At 37.9% G+C, this 27,944-nt stretch overlaps 1 protein-coding gene across 2 annotated transcripts; it reads right to left on the reverse strand.

The window, feature by feature from the left end:
• Positions 1-1,836: 1,836 nt before the first annotated feature.
• Positions 1,837-25,690, reverse strand: LOC120531079 (protein FAM124B). Of its 2 annotated transcripts, none has more exons than XM_039756132.1 (4): positions 25,493-25,690; positions 22,784-22,815; positions 4,541-5,286; positions 1,837-3,860 (listed from the first exon to the last, which is right to left on the reverse strand). In XM_039756132.1, exons 1-4 carry the CDS (start codon positions 25,555-25,557, stop codon positions 3,180-3,182), a joined length of 1,524 nt encoding a protein of 507 aa, XP_039612066.1. In that variant the 5' UTR covers positions 25,558-25,690; the 3' UTR covers positions 1,837-3,179. The 2 variants fall into 2 exon arrangements, with proteins under 2 accessions (XP_039612066.1, XP_039612057.1); XM_039756123.1 differs by having other exon boundaries at positions 4,541-5,289.
• Positions 25,691-27,944: the final 2,254 nt, after the last annotated feature.

Raw genomic sequence — 27,944 nt, forward strand, 5'->3', positions numbered from 1 at the left:
TTTTGCTGACACACCTCTTCTGAATATTTTGTTGACTGAAAGTCCTCAGTGTTAGTGCGTCACAGAGAGGATGTGCAGCATTGTTCATAATGGACTTAGTTTTGTATTAATTCTCTCCTTTGCTACAACCTCCAGTAGGCCCAGAGTGTGTCCCATAACTGAACCTGCCCTTTAATTATCGTGTTGTTTCAGTAGGCCTTTCTTAAGGTGATGTCACCAGCCCAGCACACCACAGTGTAGAAAATCGCACTGGCCATAACAAAGTTGTAGAAGCTGTGAAGGATGTTGCTTCCCACATTAAAGGAACACAGTTTCCTAAGGAAAAGGAGCCTGCTCTGCCCTTTCCTGTATAGTTCCTCTGTGTTATGATTCCAACCTGTCATTGATGTGGATCCCCTCCACATCCACTCCCTGAAAATTGATTTGAGATAGAATGGAGACAGAATGCTGGGATCAGTGGCCCACTTTATGTAGTTATATGTGATTTCCCATTCCATGACTCATCTACAGTGGTGAAATGGTTTAGGACTCATCCATGCATGTCCATTGAATTCTTTCCCCCACATTTGCCATTCCTTAATCCTACTGGGGAGTTTTTTTTTCTGCCTGTATTTTTTTGGTACATTTTATTCATCCCTGAGGGGAAATTGTCTTTTCGCATGGCCTTTGAAGGTCGGAGCACAGAGTAAGCTATTGTACAGAACCCCTGGAGGTTACTGACCACACAATTTCTTATGTTCAGTGCTATGACTGAGGGTTGTAGGACAATAACAACAAGTGTCTTCCAGGACTGGATTAGACACGCCTGGAGGCATTTCCCACATTGCACTGCCAAGGAAAATATTTTGTGTGACATTGACAAAAACACCCAATACCCAGGACTGCAGTGCTTAGTAGTAAATTTTGATTCAGATCATCAATCAGAGGGCAACCTTTTTACAAAATTGCACCCTAAATGTATCGTAAATAGAGTTACACGTTTGATTTCTCGCTCAAGTTCAGGGTTGTTTTAGAGTTTGATTGTAACTGTATAATGTCCAATACAGCAATATTTCATTTCAGTGAATATGCATCTTCTCTTTTTTTGCACCATTAGAATATTTGTGTGTCCATCACTGATATTTATGGTGGATTACAATAAAATTATGAAACAAGAATTGTGCTACAAAACTTAATATAGAAAATTAAGAATGCAAACATTTAGATTTAAAGTTAAATGACAATACACATTATGATTAAAGTGCCCATAATGCAACCTTACCACGCTTGGACATAGGGTAGATTTGGCCTTGTGCGTAACATCTGAATATTTTTTCGCATGTTGCCTCATAGTCCTTTGGATTTATACCCACTCTGCACACACACTGCCTTGTTGTTTGATAATTCTATACTAATTATTTGCAAGTGCGAATATCTTTAAGTGAGACAGGGGGTTGAGCCGTTGTCTGTTTTTCCTACAGACCTATTACATCCATTGCAAGACATGTAAAACACAACAGAGTGTGCAGCCCTATGCTCAATTACACTGAAAGTGTTTTATACAGTGTGCACAAAAGCAGATCCTCTATGAAAACGTGTAAATGGCACACAATGGCATCTGAATCGCCCTTTCCACTTACTGTGAGACATTTGCAGCAAGTCCAGCAAGCCAGTTGAAGACGTGCTTGATAGTTGAACTCAGTTGTGAGGATATGGCCAGCAGTCTGCGGTTTTCCACTCTTGTACTGCATATCCTCTTAGGGTTTGTCATCCACACCTACAGTATGTCAGCCTCAGGTTAAACACTTCCTGACCACTGATGACTGTCTTTGCAAAGTAAACGTGACATTGGGTCTGGTAAGTTGGTTGGATAGGCAAGCACGACTCAACAAAGACCTTAAATCCCATAACGGAAGGATAAAGAGCATTACAAAAAAAATATATATGTATTTATTAGTGAGTGGAGTAAATGGTTCAAACAAATCTCCACACAATCTATTTCATACTCTGCCACACAATCCATTTCAGATGAACAGTTAAGAAAAATAAATAAAAACAGTTAAGGTGTAAGGTAATGAGGCATTTGTTAATATGGGAGTAATTTTGCTTTTCTTGCTTGCATCAAGTTATTTTTAAGCAGATATACTAGATCTGTTGACAACTAACTAACAAACAACCAACAGTGGTTTCTTTTATTGAAATAAATTAATCAATAAATAATATTCGTTGTTAACACAATTTTGAAATGGTTTTGGCCAAAAAAACTGGAAGAACAATGTGAACGAGTGCACGGTAAAATACTTTGGAATGAGTTACACTAATACAGTCAAAACACGGCTGCAAACTAAACGGTGGACAAAAAATAAATGAGACATTTTTCAGATTTTCTGCAGTGCTTTTTCTAATGTGAAGCTGCTAATGCAGTTAAATAATGATTTTAGTTAATTCAGTCTATTAAAAAAAAAAAAAACACAAGTAAAAAACAATCCTGTAATAATGTGTTTGGCAACACAAGCAATGACAAGTAATTAGCACTATGCGATATATACATGCAGTATTCAATTTATCAATTGATTTCGTAAAGCACAATTTTTTTCTTGGGTTCCTCATTGCTTCCTTGAAATGCCATTGTTGAAGACTTTTGGACATAATTATTCAAGAATATTCCATTCTGCCGAACTTCAATCTCAGTTTGCATAACTTTTAAAAACTGTCGAGATTTGGTTGTTCTCAAAGCAATACTTAGTAACTTATTCAATGGATCTGTGACTATCTTTGTAGAGTACTGATACAGATTTGCGCCCTTAGGATTGATTGATTTGCTTTTTAGGTGTTATCAGGAGTGTGACCATTTGGCTTGATCTGCAGACTAATGTAGAGGAAACAGAGGGGGACATGTAAGTAAAACCAGTGAAGTCACATGTTCATCCGACTTTTCCAGAGTTGAAATGTTGTTGGCCTTGAGGAAGAACATGACCCAACCTGCTCTCTGCTGTTCCTACATGACCCGATACATAAAAGGGTCCCATCTTTTATCATCTTATTGACTAAATGGAAGCACAACTTTGTGCTACTTATCAAGTGCAACAGGTATCGCTGGCACATCTACCCTAACCACCTTGCACCATCTCAGCAACACATGTATTATCCTATTTCCGAGCCCAACCATCTTTATGGTTTTATTTTAAATTATATTGTCTTTAAATAAAAAATTCATCCTCCTTTTCATTTTTTTGTGTTTGGCTCTGAGGAAAAATATTCATTTGCTGTTGAAAACCAACAGAAGCAGCAATACCATTTGGATACTTCCTTGAAGAAGGCACTGAGCAAGCCATCAAGCTGGCTGCAGCAGAGTATTGGGCATCAGGCAAGCTATCTAGCACATCCTTCGAGAATCCATTGAAGGGACACTTTGTTTGTCCTGAGATGGCCGTGTCTGCCACCATAATGCCTGTGTCAACATTCATCTCAGATTCTTGTAAAGTGCTAAGGCAGTGTCTGGAGTCTGCGACATTATAACCAGTTGTGGCTATGCTGCTACCACCTTCAAAAGTGAGCTCAAGTCTTGACAGAGTTGCAGGGCTACTTCTTTGAGAGGAGTAGCAGGAGCTGCTTTGCGGAGTGCTGCTACAGCTGTCTGAGCGTACATATTCGCTTTGTCTCGTGGTGTCACTCGTCTGTAAATTCACACATGGTTTCATGTGGCTTGAGTTCAATCCCGAGCTCTGATGTGCTTTGTTCTTGGAATGGCAGTTTAAGTTATATGGAAAAGCAGCATGATCGCTCATCTGACTTCCTTGTGTGGACACAGAAACAACAGAAGTACTGCTTACTTCAAATGCCATGCTGCTTTTGTGGTAAGACCTTGCATTTCCTTTCACCTGGGAAAATAAATGAGATGTAATCTATTAGGAGAGTATTCTCTGGTTATCACAGAGTGCAATCTCTTTAACTTTCAATACCTTGGATGCATACACCCTTTAAATATTACTTTTCAGAATTTCAACAGGTATTTGACGTCCATTGTGTATTATACTAGAAGATAATAAAAACGGTCACTTGCACTGTCTTAAGTGAAAGTGTGTGTGTGCTGGGGCTGTTTGCTGATGCATGGTAGATTTGGTTGAATTCTTTACGAGAGTATTTCATGTTCCTAACTACATAAATGTAAAGGGTAACTGGCACTGAGAACTTGGAGAGGTTGCATCCAAAAGGCTGGCAAGTAGTTACAGAGTTTAGTATACAGTCATAAAACAGAATCTTCAAATGTCACACTTGCCTTTCCTTGGATTTATAAAAATGTCTTAATTGGGTTACAATGCATTTATAAATTCTGAGGACATTAATGAGAGCTACTGTTTTGCATTTATTTGCATAGCATCAGTTTGTTTTTCTGTTTCTATACCTCACCGTTATGTTGCCTTCCTATATTTCCTACTTTTTACTCCTACACTTGCACTTTGTCTCCTTTTTGTTTTTTTGGATTTTAATGCTTCTGTAATAATCAATTACAACAAAACACAGTTCCCCAAAAAGGAAATAAATACTCAATTTAAATTACCTGAAAAATAATTTTGTTTCCATCATAATCCTCCGTTTGCCATCTTGTACTGCTGATAGGAGAACAGGGGTGAGGAAGAAGAGGCACCAGCTGACCAATCTCTTGCACCCTAAACTGGAGCACAGCAGATTCTTTCAACTCAACAGAAACTCCTGGAGACAGCTGTTTTAAGGACAGCTGGATAGACAATGAACTGTTTGAATATAAAGTGAAATAGCAGAATCCCAGTTTTTGGGAGGAGGCCTCCCGTTGGAGGATTGTCTCATACATCCTTACGGTATCATCATAATTGTCATGACTACAGTACAACGTGACACGAATTATCTCACTTCCATAGTGAACTTGACGTACAGCCCACACTGGCATGTCTGCATCCAGACTGTAAAAATCCTGACTGGAGATCAAGAATGGGACCATCTTGCCCCCTGCACTTTCACTGTGATGGTACTGCCAAGGCAAATGCTGAAAAAACTCATGCACCTGCAAGATTCGCTCTTCACCAAAATCCTCATGAAGGAAAAGGATGATGGACAAGGAAGGGTACGAGGAAGACCTTTTGCAGGCGTCATACTTACTGTGCTTCACTGGCACAGCACGTTCCGACACTTTAAACAGGTGGATGTCAGGACTGACACATTTCAATAGATGGTTGAGAGTCTGTTGCAAAAGAAATGATTCCCCAGGGTTAGCCAGCAGATGCACAGTCATCAGAAGAACGTCTTGCTGCTCCATTATTATAAAATCACCTGCTAAAATAAAAAGAAGCAGAAATTAAACTTAAAAAATAAACAGCTCTTTCTTTCCCCATATTTCTTTCTAACCACTCGTCTTTTCTCCAAGGTTTCTGGCTTTGCCCCTAACACCAAATTTGTACGCTTTTGAAGTTGCCCTCAGTAAAGCTGTCTGCTAAATATTAATAACAATAATAACTTCAGATGTTACCTTAGAAAAACGTTTCTCTATTTTCAACCAATTGCAACTCAACAACTCTCCTGGTGGGTTAACTGTTTGCCTTGATTAATTATTCGAGAGTACTCATGTCAGTATGCCAAAATATCTGGGGCCTCTTGTATTGTATAAACCATGCATACCCCTTATCATATGCAAACAATCTGCATTTATAAAACAAACATGATGTGAAAATTATCTTAAACGTATGGCAGGTTTTAACCATCCAGAAATCCTACACAGATTTCTTGGTGTTGGCATTTCAGCAAATCCAGGCACCAGGATGAATAAAGTAAAAAGAAAATCTCATTTTATTTCACATTCTGATATTCTTGAACTAATTATATCACACTTTTATTGACACATTATCTCAATACAGCAGTCTTCAATGTTGGTAATAATGCCTAATGAATACACGTAATGTTAAATTGCCTTAGTTATCTACAAAAAGGGTGTGTTGGCTTTTATGGAGGATATCGCCAATGACAGGCTAAAGCAAGTTCTCTGGTGTTTTAATGAACGTTTGGCTTATAAGCCATTTTAAACTTCCTACAGCCAGACTCTAAAAACTTGTGTGCTGGAAGGTGTTTGGCAATAGGCGCTTTCAGTGTGAACTGGCTGACTGGTCAGGACTCTTATGGTCATCCCTGAACTGCGTCATGCAAACTGTATGGGGTGGCATACTTAAGATGCTACCCAAATACATGCAATGTCCTCACCATCAGGGCGAGCAAGCCAAGACCAACAAAGGCAAGAGATTGACGATTTTCCTAATGTAACTTGTGCAATTAACTGTACACACTGCAATAAAGGCACCATCACAGAACAATGATAATATGTTAGGTTGAAATGTTGTCCGACTAATGTTGTGCAGCTCAACCCACCATTCCTTTATTTTATCCAAACGTAGTGTGGGAAGCAGGCTTCAGGTTCATGCTGTGTGCAATGATTGGCTAGTAGACCTAATTAATAGGATTACAGTTCAGTTTAGTACGTTTCAGACAACTTGTATTATCTTTCTGTGATAGAGGGTACACCACAAGAGGGGATATGTCATATAAAGCACTCTCACACCTGATAGGTGAGGAAACAGACCATTGGTTCATTAAAAGGTAGACAGCGGTGCTTGGACTCTTAAGGCAGCATGCTGATGTACAGCCCCTCAAAGGTTTCCTGAGTAGTAATAGCTTATGCAGATGTGTTTACAGGTTCAGTGAGAATGCTCTTAATATCTCACAATTCTGTGCATAGAGCCTGCATTAATTCACACTCTGGGTATTGCATGAGGGCACATTGCCATTGCTCTTTCCACTCAGTAGCTCCATCTCTTTTTTTTTCTTTCATTTATAACTCCTGCAGAGAGATCCGGAAAAAGAATGTTTTTGCAATTCTCCTCTTTAGTCAGTAACACCTAAAATTCACATTCTTTTTCTGCCCTTCTTTCCTCTGTTCTTCCATGATCTGTAGTAAAGAAGTTGCTCAAGAACATGGGCAATTTCATATGGTAATTAGATCATTAATATTCAAAAAAGGCGTGTTTATGGCACATACAGTTACTGACACGCAGTGATGGAGAGTTGCTGAAGGCATGGGCACTGTTTTTAGCTGATTTGAGATTCATAAAGGAACTCCAACTTAGTGCATGTATGGTTTAATAAATTTAATTTTTTGTTTGCCTTTTGAGCCTTTTTTTAAAGGCTATGCTTTATGCAACTTTTCTCAGTATGGCAATTTCTTTCTCATTAATATTGTTCTAAGTGAACGCTAACACAGATTGCTTAATTTAGAAAAAAATTAAGGGAAAAAAACTCTAAAAGCACAGATGCTTCAGTTTTAAACTGAACATTTCAAAAACTATTTTCTTTTACAATAATATGACAGTCCGGATTAGCTCCACACTTCCTGGTAGCTTCCGGGAGCCTCTTGAACCCAGAACCACTCATAATATACCCGAGGATGAGCCAGGCAAATGAGAACACCCACAGTCCGCAAGGGATTGGTGCAAATTGTTCGGTACTTTTATTTACAAAAACAAGTGTTCAAAAATGCAGTGCTTCAAGTCCTCAATAAATAAATAAACCCTTAAAAACAAGGTGCCAAGTGGAGGTTAAGATATTCAATAAATACATTTCATAAACACAGGGTTAAAATCCCTGGCAGTATCTATCCTTTATAAAATTCATGAGCCCCAGTGACTTCTTCTTAAGAACTGACATCTGTCTCCTCTGATTACCCCAGAAGGCCAGGCAACCTAAATGTGGCTCGGGTAACTTGTCAGACCTCTGGCCCCATTGCCAGTCCTCAGCCTTATGCCGGAGCCCCACTGGAGCAGTCAGTCAATCCTGCTGCCCAAACATCACTCAACAAGGGTGATCCATGCCCCTCAAGCGCCAGGCATGTGCTTCTAATGGGGCCATCTTCCTTGACGCCAGGGGTGCGGAAGTCCAACGCCCAACTCATCCGACATGGGTAAATTGACTGTCGGACAAGCGTGTTTTTCTGGTTTCAGTTGTCCGCAGACAAGTGCAATTTTCTGGAGAAAAAAGAGTTGTGTGCTGTGCAGGGCACATTTTTACCACTACTTTCAAGTTTTAAACATTTTGGTACGTACTTTGTACGGAAAAAGTCTACTTAGGCATGTTCTTAATGTCTCAAATTGGTCTTCAATATTGTTTACAAAATGATGGCTGATTTTTCAAGAGGGAAAGCACTCTTACGGTCTTACATAAGTATTTTACCCTACTATTTACACACTTGGAGATGCAGTCATTTTTTTCATGCCGACAGTACGATGTAATTTGATGATTTTTCATTATAATCGACAACTTTTATATACAGTGATCCCTCCCTATATCGTGCTTCGACTTTCGCGCCTTCACTTTATCGCAGATTTTAAATGTAAGTACTGTATATCGAAATATACATCACAGATTTTTCACTGGTTCGCGGATTTCTGCGGACAATGGGTCTTTTAATGTATGGTACATGCTTCCTCAGTTTGTTTGCCCAGTTGATTTCATACAAGGGACGCTATTGGCGGATGGCTTAGAAGCTACCCAATCAGAGCATGTATTACGTATTAAATAAAACTCCTCAATGATATACGATATGTTTCCCGAGCGGTGCTTGATTGTTTGCTTTTCTCGTTCTCTCTCACTCTCTGACTTTCTCTGGCCTGACAGAGGGGGTGTGAGCAGAGGGGCTGTTTGCACAGAAGCTGTTTGCCTAGAAGATACAGACGCTACTCTAAAAAATGCTGAAAGACTACCTTCATATTGCTCCCTTCTTTGCAGCTGCTTTATCGCAGCGTGCATATTTAAAAGCTCAACAGCACGTATTGATTTTTTGATTGTTTGCTTTTCTGTTACGCTCTCTCTCTCTAACTCACTGAAATTCTCTGCTCCTGACGGCACTCCTTTGAAGAGAAGGTATATTTGCATTCTTTTAATTGTGAGAAAGAACTGTCATCTCTGTCTTGTCATGGAGCACAGATTAAACTTTTGACTAAAGGGTGTTATTTCATGTCTAGAGGGCTCTAATAATGTTAACAGTGTGAGAGAGTTTATAAAGGCTTAAAATATACATAAAATAACCATACAAACATATGGTTTCTACTTCGCGGATTTTCACCTATCGCGGGGGGTTCTGGAACGCAACCCCGCGATCGAGGAGGGATTACTGTATTATTGACTAGCAAAATATCCGCGCTTCGCAGCAGCGAAGTACTGCCTTAAAATTTTTATTAAGAAGAAAATTATACCTTTTTAAACATAAATAAGAAAGTTCAACATGGCGGACATTGTCGACCGTTATGACCATTACATGTAGAATTTCAAAATGAAACCTGTTTAACTTTTGTAAGTAAGCTGGAAGGAATGAGCCTGCCAAATTTCAGCCTTCTACCTACACTGGAAGCTGGAGAATTGGTGACGTTGGAAAGTTCAATGTGGCGGACGGCAGTGGCATCATACCACCGAAATAAGTACGTACATCGGTTTCGGTTAGCGCAGGGAAGCCGCCTACCAAATTTCGTGAAGATGGGGTCAGCCTTCTACCTACACTGGAAGCTGGAGAATTGGTGACGTTGGAAAGTTCAATATGGAGGCCGACAGTGGCATCATATCATCGAAGTAAGTATGTACATCAGTTTCGGTTAGTGCAGGGAAGATGGGGCCATAAATAAGAAAGTTCAACATGGCGGACATTGTCGACCGTTATGACCGTTACGTGTAGAATCTCGAAATGAAACCTGCTTAACTTTTGTAAGTAAGCTGTAAGGAATAAGCCTACCAAATTTCAGCCTTCTACCTACACGGGAAGTTGGAGAATTAGTGGTGAGTGAGTGAGTGAGTCAGTTAGTGAGGGCTTTGCCTTTTATTAGTATAGATAAAATTCATTGTTTCTACATAAAAATGCGGTAATTTTACTTACAATGCAAATGTTTTCACCACATAACAAAGCTTGTTAGTTAATCTTTCCTGAAATTTGCGATTTCGCGTAGGTTGTGATATATTGAGGAGTTAAGAAATTTATTGCGTGACAACATCAATTTTGATGAGCTGTCTATAGATCGTTTTTGATTAGAGAATTTTTCATATAAAACAAGTTGGTTTTGCGCTGTCAGTTTATTAAAAAATAAAGAAGAAAACATTCCAACGGTTTCCAAATGTTATGAAGTATCTATAAAAATCTTCACTTAGATGCGATTATTTTTCCCCCCCGACAACACTGGTAATATTTACTTCTTTGGAAATGTACCATCTTGCAGAATTTCAAATACGTCATTAGAAAAAATCCAAGCAAAATTACACCTTTTATTACTAAAAATATTACAATATGCAAGCTTTCGAGGCAACTCAGGCCCCTTCCTCAGGCAAGATGTAATACAGAAACTGAAGTTCCCTGTGTTTATATCCACACACTAGGACAAGAAACAACATTGGTAAATCTTTAAATGAAAAATTAAAAATGTAATGTAAAATGTAAAAAATTAATAGGTTCATTCAGGCAAAGATTAATTTAATAAGAGAGAGAAGAACAATGTATGGTCAAGATCTTTGGATAAGATAACTGTCCGACAAAGTCCTTGGAAGTCTGTGATGAGAATAAGTCATGAGGAATTACCGTGCGTAACCCATAATGCACTGCCGTAAGCTCGTTTTTCTCACTATATGCAGTGTTGCTGAAACTGAAGCAATTAGCATCGCGGATGAGAAATGGATCGTTTCTTGATTAAAACTGGCACAACAGGCCCTGAAAAACCTGACAATGAGGGCAAGAAAAGAAAAACAAAAGCTGAAAGGGACCGCGAGTATGATACAAAACGAAAACGGTCTTTTCAATCAGAATGGCTCAAAGAGTTTCCGTGGGTAAATGCAGACGACACTGACTGTTTTTTGCCAAATTTGCCGTCAGTATCTACTTATTGCCGACAAAACAGCCACATTATTTAGCGGCAAGAAAGTCGACAGAAAAGACACACTACTGTCGCATCAGCTGTCTGCGAAACACATTGCCTGTATGTCAAAGCATGAGTCTAAACGTCAGAAAAAAGTTGTTTCTTTTTAAAAAGCGTTTTCTAAAGTTGAACGCTCGGAGGTTGAGCGTTATGCTAGGCTGTTCAATACTGCTTCTTTAGAAGAGTTTGACCCACTACCAGCTGTGGAATTCCGGCTGTCATCTGGCAACAGCCACATCACTCATGAAAACCTGAAAAGTCATCAGCATCCACTTCTGCAGGACCATCAGTCCGGGAACCATGCAGTTCAGCTCAAGCAGAAATGAACAGCATTCAGCCCATGCTGTCTGAGATGGTAAAGATTCTTGGGGGAGAAGATGTTGCAAGACAAAACCTGAAGAACATGGCAGAAAATAAATCAGGACAGTGTTCTGTTACGTAACTGTAATATGTGAAACAGAGCTAGTGTAGCTATAATAAAGGCATTGTTTATTAGTGAGTTAAAATAATAAGGGAATCTTTTATATAATGTTCTAGAGCAAGGTAGCAAAATACTACTCCCTGAAAGAACTTTTTTTAGTTTTAAAATGGAAGGCAGTTTTGGGACCAATAAAAGAGATCAGAAAAAATAAACTTTTTCACTTTTGTTACTTGTTTATGGGCACGTGAATTTAACTGGTGGACAAATGGATTTTCTAAATTTAATTGTCCGTGGACAAGTAGAAAAAATTTGATTTCCACACCCCTGTGACACGTGTTTCCATTCCTTTTCATTGCCTTCTCCTCCTCCATGATCATGTCTTTCTCTTTTTTCCCTTAAATCTCTGTTCTTTTCATTCTTTAACCTTTTGCAGTTCTTTTTGTTCTCCCTTCTCTACCATGCACCTGCTCGGAGGTGTAAATGAAGTACCTAACTGACCTGTTAACATCTATAGGTGAATCCCAATCAGCCTTGGAGCAGCATGTGCCCTCTTACATGTGCATCTGCATCCACTTGCAGCCCGCATGCTCTAGGACTCGATTTATTAATATTGCATTTTGCCACGGACCTCTTATCACAAAGAATACATTTTAAACTACACAGTGCTCGAAGTGCCAGCAGCTGGCTAATTCTCCTGTAAACAACAAAAGCAGCCAGGTGGTAACAATTTTTTTTTTTTAATTTCCTAAACAGTTTTCATCTTCAGTTTGGATAAATGTTTAAAAAGGTTTTATTCACATTCCTAATATACATTATGGACAAGTTCAAGTTTAAATGTATGCTTTAAAGTAGCTCTATACCCAGGTTGATTTTGAGCTCACCAGCATCTCACTAGACCATTTCTTCTGCGAACATGTGGTTTTGCTCTTTGTCACCAGCCATAACAATGCTCCAAATTTTGAATCTCTGCAGACATCTTTTCACCAGTAATGAAACATTGCTGGAGTTCGACCCTTCCACTTCACTTGTAATGCAGAAATATTCTGTAATTCCACTATCATTTCCTAACTGGATTATGGAAACTCATTTTCTACAGGTCTCCCTGCTTTAAGTATTCAACAAGTTTAAATACTGCTTCTTGCTTTCTGACGCAAGCCAAACAAAATGAGCACATAGCATACATACCCCACACTTTGTTTCTGTGGTGTCATATAATGTTCGAAACTGTACCTTGGATTTGTATGCCTGTTAAGTAGAGCATTCTAGAGTAAGGCCACATTAGATGATTTTCAGTCAGAGCATTCATTTACACAATCTTTCCAGGTCACATAGAGTAACAGTGGTCTCCTGTGAAGGCCAGTAGCATAGTCTGACTTACCCAGTGATTCAGTCCAACTAGTCTTAGAGATTGGATCTGTGTGCATGAGAACTGACTGCTCATCCACAAGTACAATGCATATAATGCAGTGAAGAGGAATAAGAAACATGAGTGTTTGGACCTCAAAAATATAAGAGAAGCTTGTCTGTCTGATGGATCGTATTTTATGTACCATGACAGAGTGGGGAAGAAACAAAAAAGGGCCAAGATTACGGTTGAACTCGCTGGACACCCTTTGTGTAGCACTGGATTTGTCATTCAGCACATTATTGGCTGTCACAAAAGAGGTGAGCAAGACTGTGCTAGAAGATCGACAAGGAGTCACAAAATCAGATGATCAGCAATATTAAAATGACACAGTCTGGTGACACAATAAGCAATAGCAGTCTGTAAGTGTGACATACCTAATGACTCAAAGAACTGCTTTCGTGTCAATGTTATTTGCATTTTATCAATCTGCAAGACAATTGAGATCCTTTTTTGCAGCCCTTCTACTCTACATCGTTGCTTTAACACCTTTGAAAATTTTCTCTATTCATGAAACTGCATTTTAAAACTCATTCAAATCTTGTCTAAAAAGACTACCTCTTCTGTCTTGCTTTTAAATAAACTTGACCAAAGCCATATTCTTATTCCATTCTTCTGTGACAAAATCAATCCATCCATCTTTCAATTGTACAAATACAGAGCAGGGCCACAGGGCAGCTGAAGCCTATCCTAGCAAGTATTGTGCACAAAGCAGAAAGAAGCCCTAGACAGGGCAACAGACTGTCACACGATGAACACACACATATCTCAGGGGCCAATTTAGCATCACCAATCCATCTAACCTTCATGTCTTTGTTTTGTGGGAGGAAACCAGAGCATCCAAAGAAAATCCATGCAGACATGAGGAGAACATACAAACTGTGCAGGTAGTTACCAGGATTTGTACCAGAGTCTCCTTTTAGTGAGGCATGTACTTATGTTCTAGCTATAGGACACAATGTACAGGTCTTAAAATGGGAAATAAAACAGTCACTTAGAAGGGAAAAGTGACATAGCGGAAGACAGTGAGCGAAAACTTCAGGTAGGACTTTAATTCTAGACTGTGTAGTCAGAAGACTAAGATAACCTTCTATATTGTTTCTCCTTGTGTTTAAATAATTAACATGTTTTTAATAACCAAATAATTTTTACAAGAAAAATAATCTTATATAAAATAGACATTTTACAAATCTTTGTTTTTGGGACCTTTTGCATCATCACTTAATAGGAATAAAATAAATGAACAAAATATCAATTCTTCACCTTTCATTACATTAAGGCTTAAAAGTACAATATGTGTTTAGTGACCCATATAAGCTCAAGCTGACCTTACATCCAACATAATTATTGTTCTTTATACACACCAGCTGTCATTTCCAAGTTCTTGTTTATGGAGGCTTTATCATTCTGGGTTTCAGTTAGCAAATTATTTGGACAGTCTGCATAGCACACATTTTGGTGCACTACTGTAGAATTTAGATGCTAACAAACCAGACATTTTTCACCAGCATATTTATTTCACCGTTCTGTGAATACATTCATTTACTATCATGCATACGCCACAAACCAGAGTGTGAGATGATCTAGCAGTTTTCAGGAACAAAGTGAACAATAAGATCCATTAGCTATGCTAGATGAAATCTTACTACTATATTGTTAAAACAAAATTCAACTTTTACTATGGATCACGCAATGGCACGGTAGGCACTGTTGTTGACTCAAATTATACCGACTCCTGTAGCTCCATTCTGGCACACAGATTACAATCAATCAATTATAGATACTCCTGATCTCAACTCGTTGTGTGTATAAAGCACACCTGGATGTCCACTGGCAACCTAAGATGTGCCTGAACATGTGCCTCCTTGAGCAGGGGGACCTTGTGGGGGCAGCAAGATTTCAGTCCATTAGTCGTAGTGCATTACAAATGGTGTTCTTGGTAACTGTGGTCCCAAATGCCTTCAGATCATTAACAAGCTGCTCCTGTGTACTTTTGGGCTGATCCCTCACCTTTCTCATGATCATCCTCACCCCATGAAGCAAGATGTTGTATGGAGCTCCAGACCAAGGGTGATTGATGGTCATTTTATATTTCTTCCACTTCCGAATAATTGCACCACCAATTAGTATGGACATATTGTTATAAGTGGGGATCTACACAAGCTATTGCAATTTAAGTCTCCTTTCAGCAATACATGATATTTGAAGAACATACATGATAATCAGAGAACATACATGACAATCAGCCCAATGTGAATGTGCTGGATCTTTAGATTTACCTTCACAAAAAGCAACTCAGCAAATTACTTGGTGGGACCAAAGATAACATTGCTGCCATTAGTGAGAAATGAAAGGAGGAAAAAAATACACCAAGACTTCAAAAAGAAGAAGTTACAATAGACAGCTCTGCCTTGAGTACCACCAAAGAGCCTGGAACAAAATCAGGCAGTGTCAGAGCCAGGGACTCCAGGTGGAGCTGCCTATTGTAACTTCTTTATGGATTGGTTACTGCAGTTTGGATCTAATTAGGCCCATAACTTTTTGAGAGATTTCTCACCATACATGGACATATGTCTATCCTTACAGGGACTACTGAAATGGACTTATGACCAAATGTAAAACTGTTCAAACTACATATGAGCAAGACCAGTTGTAAAATGAATAAGACCAAGTCATTGTTTTTTTCTACTTTGATAACATAAATTTAGCAAATTTCTCAGTTAGTACTCAAGTAGCTTCCGATTTCAGATGCCATGGTACTAATATTTCCAGTTCACTTTCTTAACTTGTGCTATGTGTGGCAGAATGGTGGCAGACATAAAGAAAGACTTGAATCATTCAAGTGTTCACTTTCACCTAAGATAACCATTAGGTTGTAATGTAATGTTCTCTCCAAGAAGTGGCCTGGTGTGTATAATTTGTATTGTGTGTATGTGTGTGCAACAAGTTCTAAAATCTAACAGTTTTTGCGAGCCAGTATTGGCAATGTATTTTTGTAAAAAAACACAATAAAAGCATACATATGAATGTTTACTGTACTGCATATGTAATGTTAAATATAAAAAAATTAACTGAATTTATATGACAAAGTTCTATAAAAAGTTTATTTCGACTCAAAATGTCTCTCAATATTTAAAAAGTTTCTCTTCCACCGTTTTCTGTCTTCAATAAGTCTGTTCAGAGTTTAATTCTCATCAAGTTTTCCAAATGCTTGGCATCCAAACTATTTCTAGATTGATTTTATATTGTTCATTAGGCTAAGTCCTCTTTCACACATAGCACTTGAGGCCTGGAATGTGCTAGAAATGTTCAAAGGTGAAAACAACTCCATGAAGTGATCCTGTTGTTTAGTAAATGAAACCATATCTGAAAATGTCTTTACAGTTCCTGTTTCTAACTTTACCTTATTTAGTAATCTTTTAGTAACTTTATTTAGTGGTTTAAATGCCATCACATCTGCCTCTTTGATAAGTTCTTCAATTTTTGCCTAATTAACAGATAACCTGCAGAAAGTTTTTACCAAATAGTCCTTAGCTCTAACTTGTCAATATCACTTGTCAGGGGAATGTCTTTGCAAGCATCATCTATGCCCTCGTCTATGCCACAAAAGAACAGCTGTACCTCTTTGTTTGCCCTGCATGACTGATGTCCCATCCGAGGTAAAGAGTATCATCTGGCCTAAATGTAACTTCTTTTCTATATAATGCAGTTGAAAAGCCCTAAGAATAGATGAACTGTCACATGCTGTTAACTTTATGATGCCAGTGAACACAGTTTTACGAGTGGATTCATTTTCATTTCTAAATTTAACACATACAATTCACATCTTTGAAATTGTCACATCAATTGATTGATTCATCGACTGGCAAACTGACTTTCTAATTTCATTTAACATGTCCAGTTTTAGTGTAATTCTTACTTCACCAACAATCCAGTATTTTCATGTCCTTGGCAACATGACAGTCAAATCAGAAGTATTTATTTCACAGACAACAAAATGTTCTCTATTAAAACTTTTACCTTGTCAGGAGCCGCTTGTTTTCGCTGCACAAATTCTTTCCTGATTTCATGTTCTTGCTTAGATTCTGCTAATGTTAAATGTTTTCTTCAATAAAACTTCTGAATGACTTTTAAGCTTGACAACTGAATCGGTATGAGATTTCTGGTTTAAACTGAGATGGTCCACATTCTTGTCACTCCATGTTTTTTCCCTGAAGTCCATTCATTGAAAGATCTGCTTTCAAATATATTTTTCAAATTACTCCATCTGTCTCCAAGAAGTTACAATGTTTTACTTAGATTTACTACTTGAATTCTCTTCAGCTTTTCACTTAAGACAAGGTTAAAGTTACAAAGAAAAAACAGCACAGATGGTTTCATACATCACAATTTTGTATGAAACTTGTTTAAAATTCGATTAGCAATTGATTTAACTTTAATTTCTGTTTAGTTTTTGGCAGTTTCATTTTGTTTGAAAGTGGAGGCTATTCATGAGTGATAATGTAAAATCTGTAATCGACGCTCCTAAAATGTAAGAGATTGCACACGTGACCAGCTCAGATGGAACACTGGCCGAGACCCGCTTTTGAATTGCCGGTTGCCATCGATGGGTCACAAGTGGATGTTTCAGTTACTTCCAAGCTATCAACAGGGCTGTGCAATATTTTTCCCCATTTCTAACTGTGCTTGTATTATGAAGAAGGACCCTACTTTCACTCATGTGGAGACCTAACCCCAGAATCCCTGCTCTTCTAATGCCGACGATGGATTGTTAGTAAAATTAAAAAAAGGTGAAACTAAGTCACAAGACCATAAAAGTGGAGAAACACTGAGGTAGAATACCACGTTTTTACCACTTAAAAGAACTAGGCCCCAAAATTAATGTAATCCAGACAACTCCACAAATATTTTTTTTTAACTTATGATATCAACATCTTCCTCTGCATCTAGCAAAAGAACAGCTTATGGTTACAGACACTTGAAGTACAATCCAATATATGCAATGATCTACATATTATTAGAGGCCAACCTAGAGTGGATAAAACTCAGGATGCATTATTTTACACATTAACAATTACTAACTTCCTCCTCTGTAAACTTGTAATTGCTGCCAGGTCTGATATATGGTTTATGAAAATTCTTACCGTAAAGAACCAACAGTATTAACCTGCAGTTAAATGGTGTTTGAACTAAGTAAATACACAAGAAACGTGCAGCTGCCCTATGTGATATAAACATAGGGTGGGTTTAAAAATGGGCAGTGGCATCAGGAGGTGGGAGGTTTCAGTGGCTTAAGCCCCTGATTTTTCAGTCCCAGATATACAACAAACAACTGTGGAAAGACCCTAACCTTCTTGTCTATTGTGTACCATTTGTATTCCCATTATACAATAAATCAGTTTCTTTCAAAAATCTAATTTATATAAAAATGTAACAAATTATCAGGTTTTAATTAATATTAATAGATAGATGGGGAACTTTTTTCTCCTTTCATTGGGTAATGATTTTATGCCAGCATCTGTCACTTTCTATTAATAGATATTTTTTCAATAGCTATCCAACCCGCTATATCCTAACTACAGGGTCATGGGGGTATACTGGAGCCAATCCCAGACAAAACAGGGCGCAAGGCAGGAAACAAACCCCTTGCAGGGCGCACACACTAGTCACAATTTAGAACCGCCAATGCACCTAACCTGCATGTCTTTGGACTGTGGGAGGAAACCGGAGTACCCGGAGGAAACCCACGCAGACACGGAGAGAACATGCAAACTCCACTCAGGGAGGACCCGGGAAGCGAACCCGAGTCTTCTAACTACGAGGCTTTTTCAATAGCTAATTATTGGATATTACTCTATTAGATATATTATAGCAGATCAGTTTAAATACCCAGGGGTAAACATCACAAGCAAACATAAAGCTCTTTATCAACAAAATGTTGCTGTCTCCATGGAAAAACGTAAGCAAGTCTAGCTTAGATAGTCCACCCTTCATCTTACTTTAGCTGGAAGAATTAACATTGTTAAGATGAATATCCTTCCTAAGCTTCTTTTCAATTTCAAAGCATTCCAATATACAACAATAAATCATTTTTAAGAAGTTAGATTCAATCATAACCTAACCCAGCCACAGGGGATGTACAAACCAGTGTGTTTCTTCGTGCCGGTCCCAAGTCCATATAAATGGGGAGGGTTACGTCAGGAAGGGCATCTGGTGTAAAATTTTGTCAAATCAAAATGTGGTGATTGCGGTGAAAATTGCACAATAAGATTTGGACCACTCTATATTTGAAATTGGAAAAAAATCTAATTCTCACTTAGAGGATCTGTGCAAAGCTTTTTTTAAAATGTGGCAGGATCAAATTAAAATAGGGTGGTCCAGATCTAATTATGCAATTTTCATTACGCTATAACTTAAAGTTTATTACATAGAATATCACCTGAAAAATCCCGGACCATCGAGAAGTGTGTGAACTGACAACATGAAAAATCGTCTTTGCGCCGAACTGGAATCATTCCTGCTTAAATCAAAGTCATCCAGACGATCTGGATCTGCATAATTAGATCTGGACCACCCTGTAGAACGGAATAAGCATTTAAATTGAGGAAGCGTATTCTCTTCCCTTTTTTTAACTTATTCATTTATTTTTCCTACTATTAAAATTACACTCTGTTGGCCAAGTTCTCCTTCTCATGGGTGGGGGTTGATTTGACTTGAGCTTAGTTCTGTAAAATTTGACTTGCTTGTATGGAATGTTATTTGCTTTTAATAATTTCACTACAATGCTAAACAAATGTTATTTCTTTAAGAAAATTGAACAATTAGTATGAGATCATTAACCACTATTAACACAAATCAATCAATGCCAGTTTCACATCACTTAAATTGAAGTCTGTTGCGTGTGAAACCTATTGAGCCAGCATAATTTTCAGAGATATATTTATAATAACAAAACCAAGATAATTAAATTTTATAATTGCTTTTTTGTACTATTTATTTCAAGGAAAGGATATTAGTAAGTTATCTTCTACAATCACAGCAACCAGTGTAAGTGGAATCTTTACTTAAACAACGACACGTGATGGGAAAAAAAAAATAGATCCACTTGAAAATACTAAGTGGTAGAAAATGACCAATAATCCACAAATAAAATGTGTATTTATCGATCTCTGTCAATTACGGTTATTCTCCATGATCCAAAAAATATACTTTTACAATTTTGATGCTAAATAGCTTTGGCATATGGGAGTGCATATGCATGGCCTATTACAGATTTTTGTCACCTAAGGGTTGGGATTTCTTTATGCTTTATATAAGTTCTCTAATCAGGTTCAGGAGTAAACAAATGATGAAAATGAAAGTAAAACTTAACTAAAGACAAACCCAGAGGCTGTGGTCACTGAATTGCTAACGTTGCCTAATTCTCTGTTACAGCCTCCTCTCACGATCTCCCAAGATCAAAGTGCAAATACCTTCTTGTGATGCGGCCACTGGCTATGAAGAGCACACATGGCCCTGGCCCTGACATAGCCTCAGGCTGCATGTGTCCCATGCTGACTGGAAGCAGGTTAGGCTGCTCTATGGATGAGGAAGTTGTCTTTCAAACTTGATTCTGCAGAAGTGAACCCGGACTGCAAAGCCGGAGCAATTTGCAGCAACCAATAAGCTAAGGCTGTAAAAAGAACCTAGAGTTCAAAGGCAGCTTGTGTCTGGTGTATTACTTTAACTTTGCTAAAAACAACCACAAGTAAACACTTCAATTAAAAGTGAAGTCATCTTACTTTGGTAACATGCTGAGCAGGCAAGTACAACACTGTCTTTCTATAAATTATTATCAGGGGTGGTACTTCTTTCGGCTGCTCCCATTAGGGGTTGCCACAGCGGATAATCTTCTTCCATATCTTTCTGTCCTCTGCATCTTGTTCTGTCACACCCATCACGTCAAGCCACCCAAGCATGTCTTCTCTCACCACATCCATAAACCTTCACTTAGGCCTTCCTCTTTTCCTCTTCCCTGGCAGCTCTATCCTTAGTATCCTTCTCCCAATATACCCAGCATCTCTCCTCTGCACACTTCCAAACCAACGCAATCTCACCTCTCTGACTTTGTCTCCCAACCGTCCAACTTGAGCTGACCCTCTAATGTACTCATTTCTAATCCTATCCATCCTCATCACACCCAATGCAAATCTTAGCATCTTTAACTATGCCTCTTCCAGTTCTGTCTCCTGCTTTCTGGTCAGTGCCACCGTCTCCAACCCATATAACATAGCTGGTCTCACTACCGTCCTGTAGACCTTCCTTTTCACTCTTGATGATACCCGTCTGTCACAAATTACTCCTGACACTCTTCTTCACCCATTCCACCCTGCCTGCACTCTCTTTTTCACCTCTCTTCCACAATCCCCATTACTCTGAACTGTTGATTCCAAGTATTTAAACTCATACACCTTCGCCAACTCTACTCCCTGCATCCTCACCATTCCACTGACCTTCCTCTCTTTCACACACATGTATTCTGTCTTGTTCCTACTGACCTTCATTCCTCTCCTCTCTAGAGCATATCTCTACCTCTCCAGGGTCTCCTCAACCTGCTCCCTATTATCACTACAGATCACAATGTCATCAGCAAACATCATAGTCCACGGGGACTCCTGCCTAATCTCATCTGTCAACCTGTCCATCACCATTACAAATAGATGTAATCCCACCTCCACGTTGAATGCATCTGACACTCCTACCGCAGACCTCACTACTGTCACACTTCCCTCGTACATATCCTGTAAAACTCTTATGTACTTCTCTGCCACTCCCAACTTCCTCATACAATATCATAGCTCCTCTTGAGGCACCCTGTCATATGCTTTTTCCAGGTCCACAAACATGAAATGCAACTCCTTCTGGCCTTCTCTAAACTTCTCCATCAACATCCTCAGGGCAAACATTGCATCTGTGGTGCTCTTTCTTGGCATGAAACCATACTGCTGCTCACTAATCATCACCTCACTTCTTAACCTAGCTTCCACTTCTCTTTCCCATAACTTCATACTGTGGTTCATCAATTTTATTCCCCTGTAGTTACTGCAGTCCTGCACATCCCCCTTATTCTTAAATATCAGCACCAGTACACTTCTTCTCCACTCCTCAGGCATCCTCTCGCTTTCTAAGATTCCATTAAATAATCTGGTTAAAAACTCCATGGCCATCTCTCCTAAACACCTCCATGCTTCCACAGGTATGTCATCTGGACCAACGGGTACTAAGGAGAAATCTTACATAAGGGGTACTAAGTTGCAGAAATGCCTACTCACAAGTGGAGTATAAAATGGCACCAGAAGATACAACAAATAGAAGATTGGCTGAAATAAGCCCATTAAATTACAGTTGGTAATAAGAAATGTGTTTATCCGTTAGTTTTTTTCCCCTTTGTTTTCAGTTCACCTCATTAATCCAGTTAACTTTTTAAGCTTTTGATATGGTTGGTTCATTTGTTGCCATTACTAAATACTCAGCCCTTTTTCTTTTTTTATTTAACTGTTCTGGTCATTATGTGTTTTTTTTCTTTACCTATAGTATTTTAGTTTGCATTCCCTGCATCTTACAAAATGACTTGAGATTAAAAAGGTTTCATCTGTGCTCTAAGAAACACCTTTATAAGTAAGGCCATCTTTTACCTTATTTTTGAGCTACATCATTTGTATGAAAATGTGCTATATAAATAAATGTTGCTGTTGTTTGAAAAGACCTCCTTAGAGGTGTAGGTTTGGGGTCATCCTCACATTGACTGGATTATTTAACAAAAAAAATTAGAGGATTACATGTAAATAAGCCCAGTTACTACAAGCATGCTGCTAACACTGGCTTAAAAAACAGCCCATGATTTAGCCTGGAAACAGACGATGATAAAACTGTTTTTCCTGCAAATTCTCTACTTTACAATCCTTTCCTCATTACTGCCCAAAGTTAGGAATGCCCAAGTAAAATAACACAAAAAGGGTCTGGAATACTTACTGCTTGAAGATGACATTTTACTGCAGTCTGATCTGAAAATAAAGGAAAACAATAAATGATTTATTCACTTTCAAACTGAAGATTTGGCTTAATGCTAAATGTTTACTAATGAGGCCAGACTGACATGTGCTGGGTATAATATTAAATCTGCTACTTCCTTCAGCCTTGGTGCAATTTTCATTTCCAAATATTTGTTGTGTTGTAACACAAATGCAACTGTAAAGGTTCATATAAACATTTCTAAGAAGGTCAGAATGCTGAAACTGCATAGCAAGCAAAAATGATGTGTGCAAAAGTTTACAATTTGCAACTAAAGCTTTTATTTCTATAATTGCAAAGTTAATGAAGACAGAAATTGCACCAAATCGTTGCATGGAGCATTGTATAATGCCTCCTTAAGACACAGATGTGTATTAGCGTCCTCCTATGACCAATACGCTGTTGGAGGGTTCACCTTCTCAGCTTCACATTTTGCTTACTAAGATACAGGGTTGTACAGGGTCAGCCTATTGGGGTACTCTTAAGAAAAACAGCAATCTAGTACCATATGCCAATCCAGCATAATCACAAGTGTTTGAAATATGCACAGATATCTCTAAATCATTTACAGAAGTCTTTAAATGCAACTAAGATATCTGTAAATCAGCATCATGTTGGCACGATACACATGCAGAGGAGGATACAGATAATGAATGTATGAAAATTCAAAAGTCTCAAAAAAAATTATAAAGTAAAGACTGCGTTAGTACAAACAAACGGAAATTATTACTCGGTAAAATAATGGAACAGTAAAAAGAGATCGAATATGTTGTTCGGATTTAAACTTTAAGTCGGAGACTTTCAGATCATCAAATTCATGTTGCCATCAGGAAAAAGTAGTGTTTCTTCCCAATGAAGAGGCGTATCCGCGAGAATTAAGTTTTGTTGTTTGGTGAAAGTGAAATCTACATACGCGAGACAAAAAGTGGCTGGTCCGTATAATGCAGGCAAGCAAAGTCCCCTAGTTTTTATTAAAGAATGCAAGTAATTTAAAGATTACTGACAATTTAGAGCAATTTGTTTAAATAATCAATATCTTTAAATGATTAAAAGATATCTGTAAATCATTTACAGCCATGTGTAATTTTAGATTTGTTTAAGAGTATCTTGAATCGTGTCATTAAATAAAATATCTAATTTATTTCAACAAGTCTTTAAATTATTTAGAGACAACTTTAAAATGTTTTAAGACGTCTATTTTAATATATCTGTAAGCAATAGTTTGCCTTGTCATAGAAATATAAATACTAAATAAAGATAAGAACATGGCAACCTGTTCAGGAAAGCTACTGAACTTCTATAATAAAGAGAGTGAGGTCTTTACATTTTAATATATTAAAATAAAAACAAAGATAGAAATGTAATGATTTGGAGGTGTTGCAGCAGTCTAAATGTCAAGAGTCAAAATTCTTTTCCACCACAAAATCTTTACCGTTTTCATTCCGCAAAGCCCTAATTCCAATTATTCTATTGATGAAATTAACGGTTTATATCTAGGCTATCACCAAAAAAATAAAGTTTAATATACATTAATAAAAAAATGTTCTAATGCAAGAAAACAATGAATTTTAGTGCACCTCTCGCGAATTTTGGTTGCGGGAATTAACATGAATGTATATACTTTGCTTGCTATGGAGCACAAACAACATGTTTAGGTATGTTTTATAACTTTTGAAAGAAGAGGGCACAACATTGCCATAAGTAAATAATGTCGCCTAATGGAAAACAAAACAAACCAAAACAAAGGGAGCTGGAATGAGAGACAGAGACCCTCGTATCATCTCTTTAAACCCAGAAGAATGCTTTCTAGTTTCCAGGGCAACTACTGTTTACAGCTAGCGCTTCTTCGACGCCTTAAACGCATTCCTGGGAGAACCAAATTCAAATTGGAGGGTTTGAAATAAAACATCTGAATGGCATAAAAATTATCTTTATTTTCCTCTATAAAACTTTTATTTTACCTTATCAACTAAAGAAGCACATTAATGATGAAAAGACATTTGATCCGCTATAGAAAAAAAATCCCAATAAATTTTAATGTGTCTCGCTTGAAAGAAAGCGATACCTGCTGAGCCATCCTTGTCAGCCCTCGCATCTGCTCGCCAGTTATTTGTGAAGGCTTTTATCCTTGCAATTGAAATTACACTTGTATTATATACATTATTTAAGAACTGGATAAACGATATCATATCAACGTTGTCATAAAAACACAAACACACACACACACAACGTGATAGAGAAAAGTGCAGTGTTTCCAATGACCATAACACTGGCGCTGATCCATCTTTAATATAGCAGCTCCGCTACCTCACACAATCCGCCTATCGCGTTCAGTTTGTCCAGGTGCTGCACACGTCCGATTCCAAAATATCTGACTGCATTTTGTGAAAGTTCGATAATACCCTAAAACTTCAAGCGACAAGATCAACTTAGCAAAAGTTTTGTTTTTGTTAAGCACAGCGGAAACCCCTGCCTTTCCCTCTAGTATTCGTATTTAAATATAGGGTACCTTTACCCAACACTGAGGCGGAGAAACACAAGGCTTAACATCTAAATTGAAAACAAACCCCGTATTGGTTAAAGTGAGACGGACACACCGAGAGCGTACGCCCAGTAACCAGCGAAACAAACAGCAACAAGGAAAAGAAACATTTGCAGCTCTGCACCTACTCTGCAGTCTCTGCTCCCGAATCGCTGCCCTCATCCTCAGTGAGACGAGTCGCTTTTTGCGACATTGTTAGTTAACCGCGAGTCCGACGCCAGCGACTCTTTCTCTCGGCGTACTCTTTCTGAGCGAAATCGAGCCGAGGAAGGCGGGTGGACATCTCGGAGATGTGGCGCTTAGCCTCATTACGTGACGTCAGTCCTCCCGGCCCACACTCGGCGCCTTCTCATTTGAATGCAAGGCGACGTTTTCAAAGGGACGCTCTTGTTAAATGAAGCACCGACTATACTATTGCAGTCAAGTCCAATGACGAGGAGGAAATACTAAAGACTGCAAAGAAATACTGTCCCGCAGTGGAATTGCAGTAAACTTCATAACGGTAAAATAAGCTGCTCTGCACTTTCCGTTTTCCGTTCATATTTACAGAATCTCCACTTTACGGGGTACTCTGGATCCTACAGACACCCTTCTCTTTTCTTACATTTTGTCGATTTAATCCATCTTTATCCTGTTATGTAATACCATAGTACATTTTATAGAGAATGTACGAATTGTGCACACTGCATCTACACACGCAATCATAAACGTCTGTTATAAAGACAACTCAAAGTGTTAGCACGAATAAATCGTTTCTAATAAAGGACATGACATGCACAAGCGCCCTATAGGCTGGCATTAAAAAAAACAACGGTGTTATAAATTAAAAATGTATTTTTTTATTAGTTTTAAAAATTAATAACATGAGGAGGATGTGGGATGCGAGACCTGACGGAGGAGGGATTAGTGACATGCAGCGCTGTTGACCACTTACAAGTGACTGGCAAAGCAACCAACATGGGGGTCTTTAAACAGGATGAGGAAACAATGTGTAGATTATTATTAAAAACTATAAATTAACCAACAAAATGATCGTGAGCTTTAAGAGAAAAACCTATTTATATGGGCCAAAGTGTTGGTTCAGCAATACTATTTCATTTTAAATAAATATTAACCTGATAACAATATGTACTTTCTTCTCCAGGTGGAGGGTATATAAACTTTTATAGTTTATTTCTGGATTTTTCAATAAAGTTTGAACATTTCAGGTAATTAAAGAGATGTAAATAACACAAGTTTTTTTTTTTTTTTACCTTAGGCATATGTGCCCTTATTCCATTAAACATCCGTCTAAATAAAAAGACACAAGAGCTGAAAGCAAGTATGTAAGCATGGCTTTGGTATTGTTAGTTTCTCATATTAGAGGAGTAATTTTATTAATACATTGGTTAATCAAAGTTATTTGTGAAAGAAAGAAAAAAAAACATAACTAGAACTTTCAAAACATTATCTGTGCAAATACTTCCAAAAATTAATATACTACCACAACAATGGACAATTATAAAATTAATGTCTGTATACTACTACAATTAGATCACATGTAGTAAAGTGTATTACACAATAAAGTAATTGTTTTAAAAGTTTTGACTTATTGACCCAATATCTGTTATATTTAAGAAGTGAAAAATGTTGCTCTGTGTTGTTTCCATCGTGTGTGATTCATTAAAACATAATTTTACTAACACTTACATTTAGCAGTATAAAATAACTTAGTTCTAAAAACAAACCAAGAAAACATTAAACCAAAGGTCTTTAAAATAAGTGCTCTTGTCGAGTTGCATTGTATGGAAAAAACGTAATTTTGTATAATGCAGAACCCTAAGGGCAACCACATATGGTTACATGTCAAGATTAAGATACACCACCACTGTACACAATGATACTTTATATGAATGCTCCGAAATCACTAGTGATTATTATTTCTCTTGCTTTCCATTTATTCAAATAATTAATCTTTAGGATAATGTAACCAGAAAACAGTAGAAACAACTTATTTGGTTATGTGTAATCAAAGGAAATGAATCTTAGTAATTTAAGCAAACCTAAGTTATATTAGTGTAAATCTTGCATAATATACCAAGTTAAACAGACCAAACCAAAAACACAAACACTGCCGTATTAATTAAGTGATTGTGACCGAGTGTCCTGTGATCTCCATCCCCAAGAACGTTGGACGCAGAGTATACAATGTAGTAGTCCCGGCTTTTGTTACGTGTTTAAGAAAGTCCTGAGGTGGATTCAAGTTGATGCCAACTACTAAAGGGATTCACCTTTTCTCTAACCACCTTAATTTATACTCGGCCACTTGACATTCTGGTTTGTGGAAAAGTCTTAACATATGTTTATGACGCAAGACTTTCTGCAGTGGATGTTAAAGACTCAGAAATGGTAGTAATACTGGGGTACATACGGGAACTGCCCCATTTCCCTTCCTGTTTACCCTACACAAGAGACCTCCAAAACAATACCAGTTTCCCACTTAGAGTTTTTTAGATGACCCCTCTATCACAGGCTGCATTTAAAATGGAGAAGAGTTCAGAGTTCAGGAAGGCAATGGTGCAGGGAGAACCCACTGCAACT

The sequence above is a fragment of the Polypterus senegalus genome, chromosome 1 (genome assembly GCF_016835505.1).
Source record: "Polypterus senegalus isolate Bchr_013 chromosome 1, ASM1683550v1, whole genome shotgun sequence".
Classification (NCBI taxonomy): domain Eukaryota; kingdom Metazoa; phylum Chordata; class Cladistia; order Polypteriformes; family Polypteridae; genus Polypterus; species Polypterus senegalus.

What these genes read in the sequence shown, in the direction of transcription:
- LOC120531079 (XM_039756123.1), bottom strand. Translation starts at nt 25,557, where the DNA reads ATGTCGCAAAAAGCGACTCGTCTCACTGAGGATGAGGGCAGCGATTCG. An exon ending in TCGGGAGCAGAGACTGCAGA is followed by an intron (nt 22,816 to 25,492) that starts GTAGGTGCAGAG and finishes CTTTATTTTCAG; the next exon opens with ATCAGACTGCAGTAAAATGT. An exon ending in TAAAATGTCATCTTCAAGCA is followed by an intron (nt 5,290 to 22,783) that starts GTAAGTATTCCA and finishes TTTTTATTTTAG; the next exon opens with CAGGTGATTTTATAATAATG.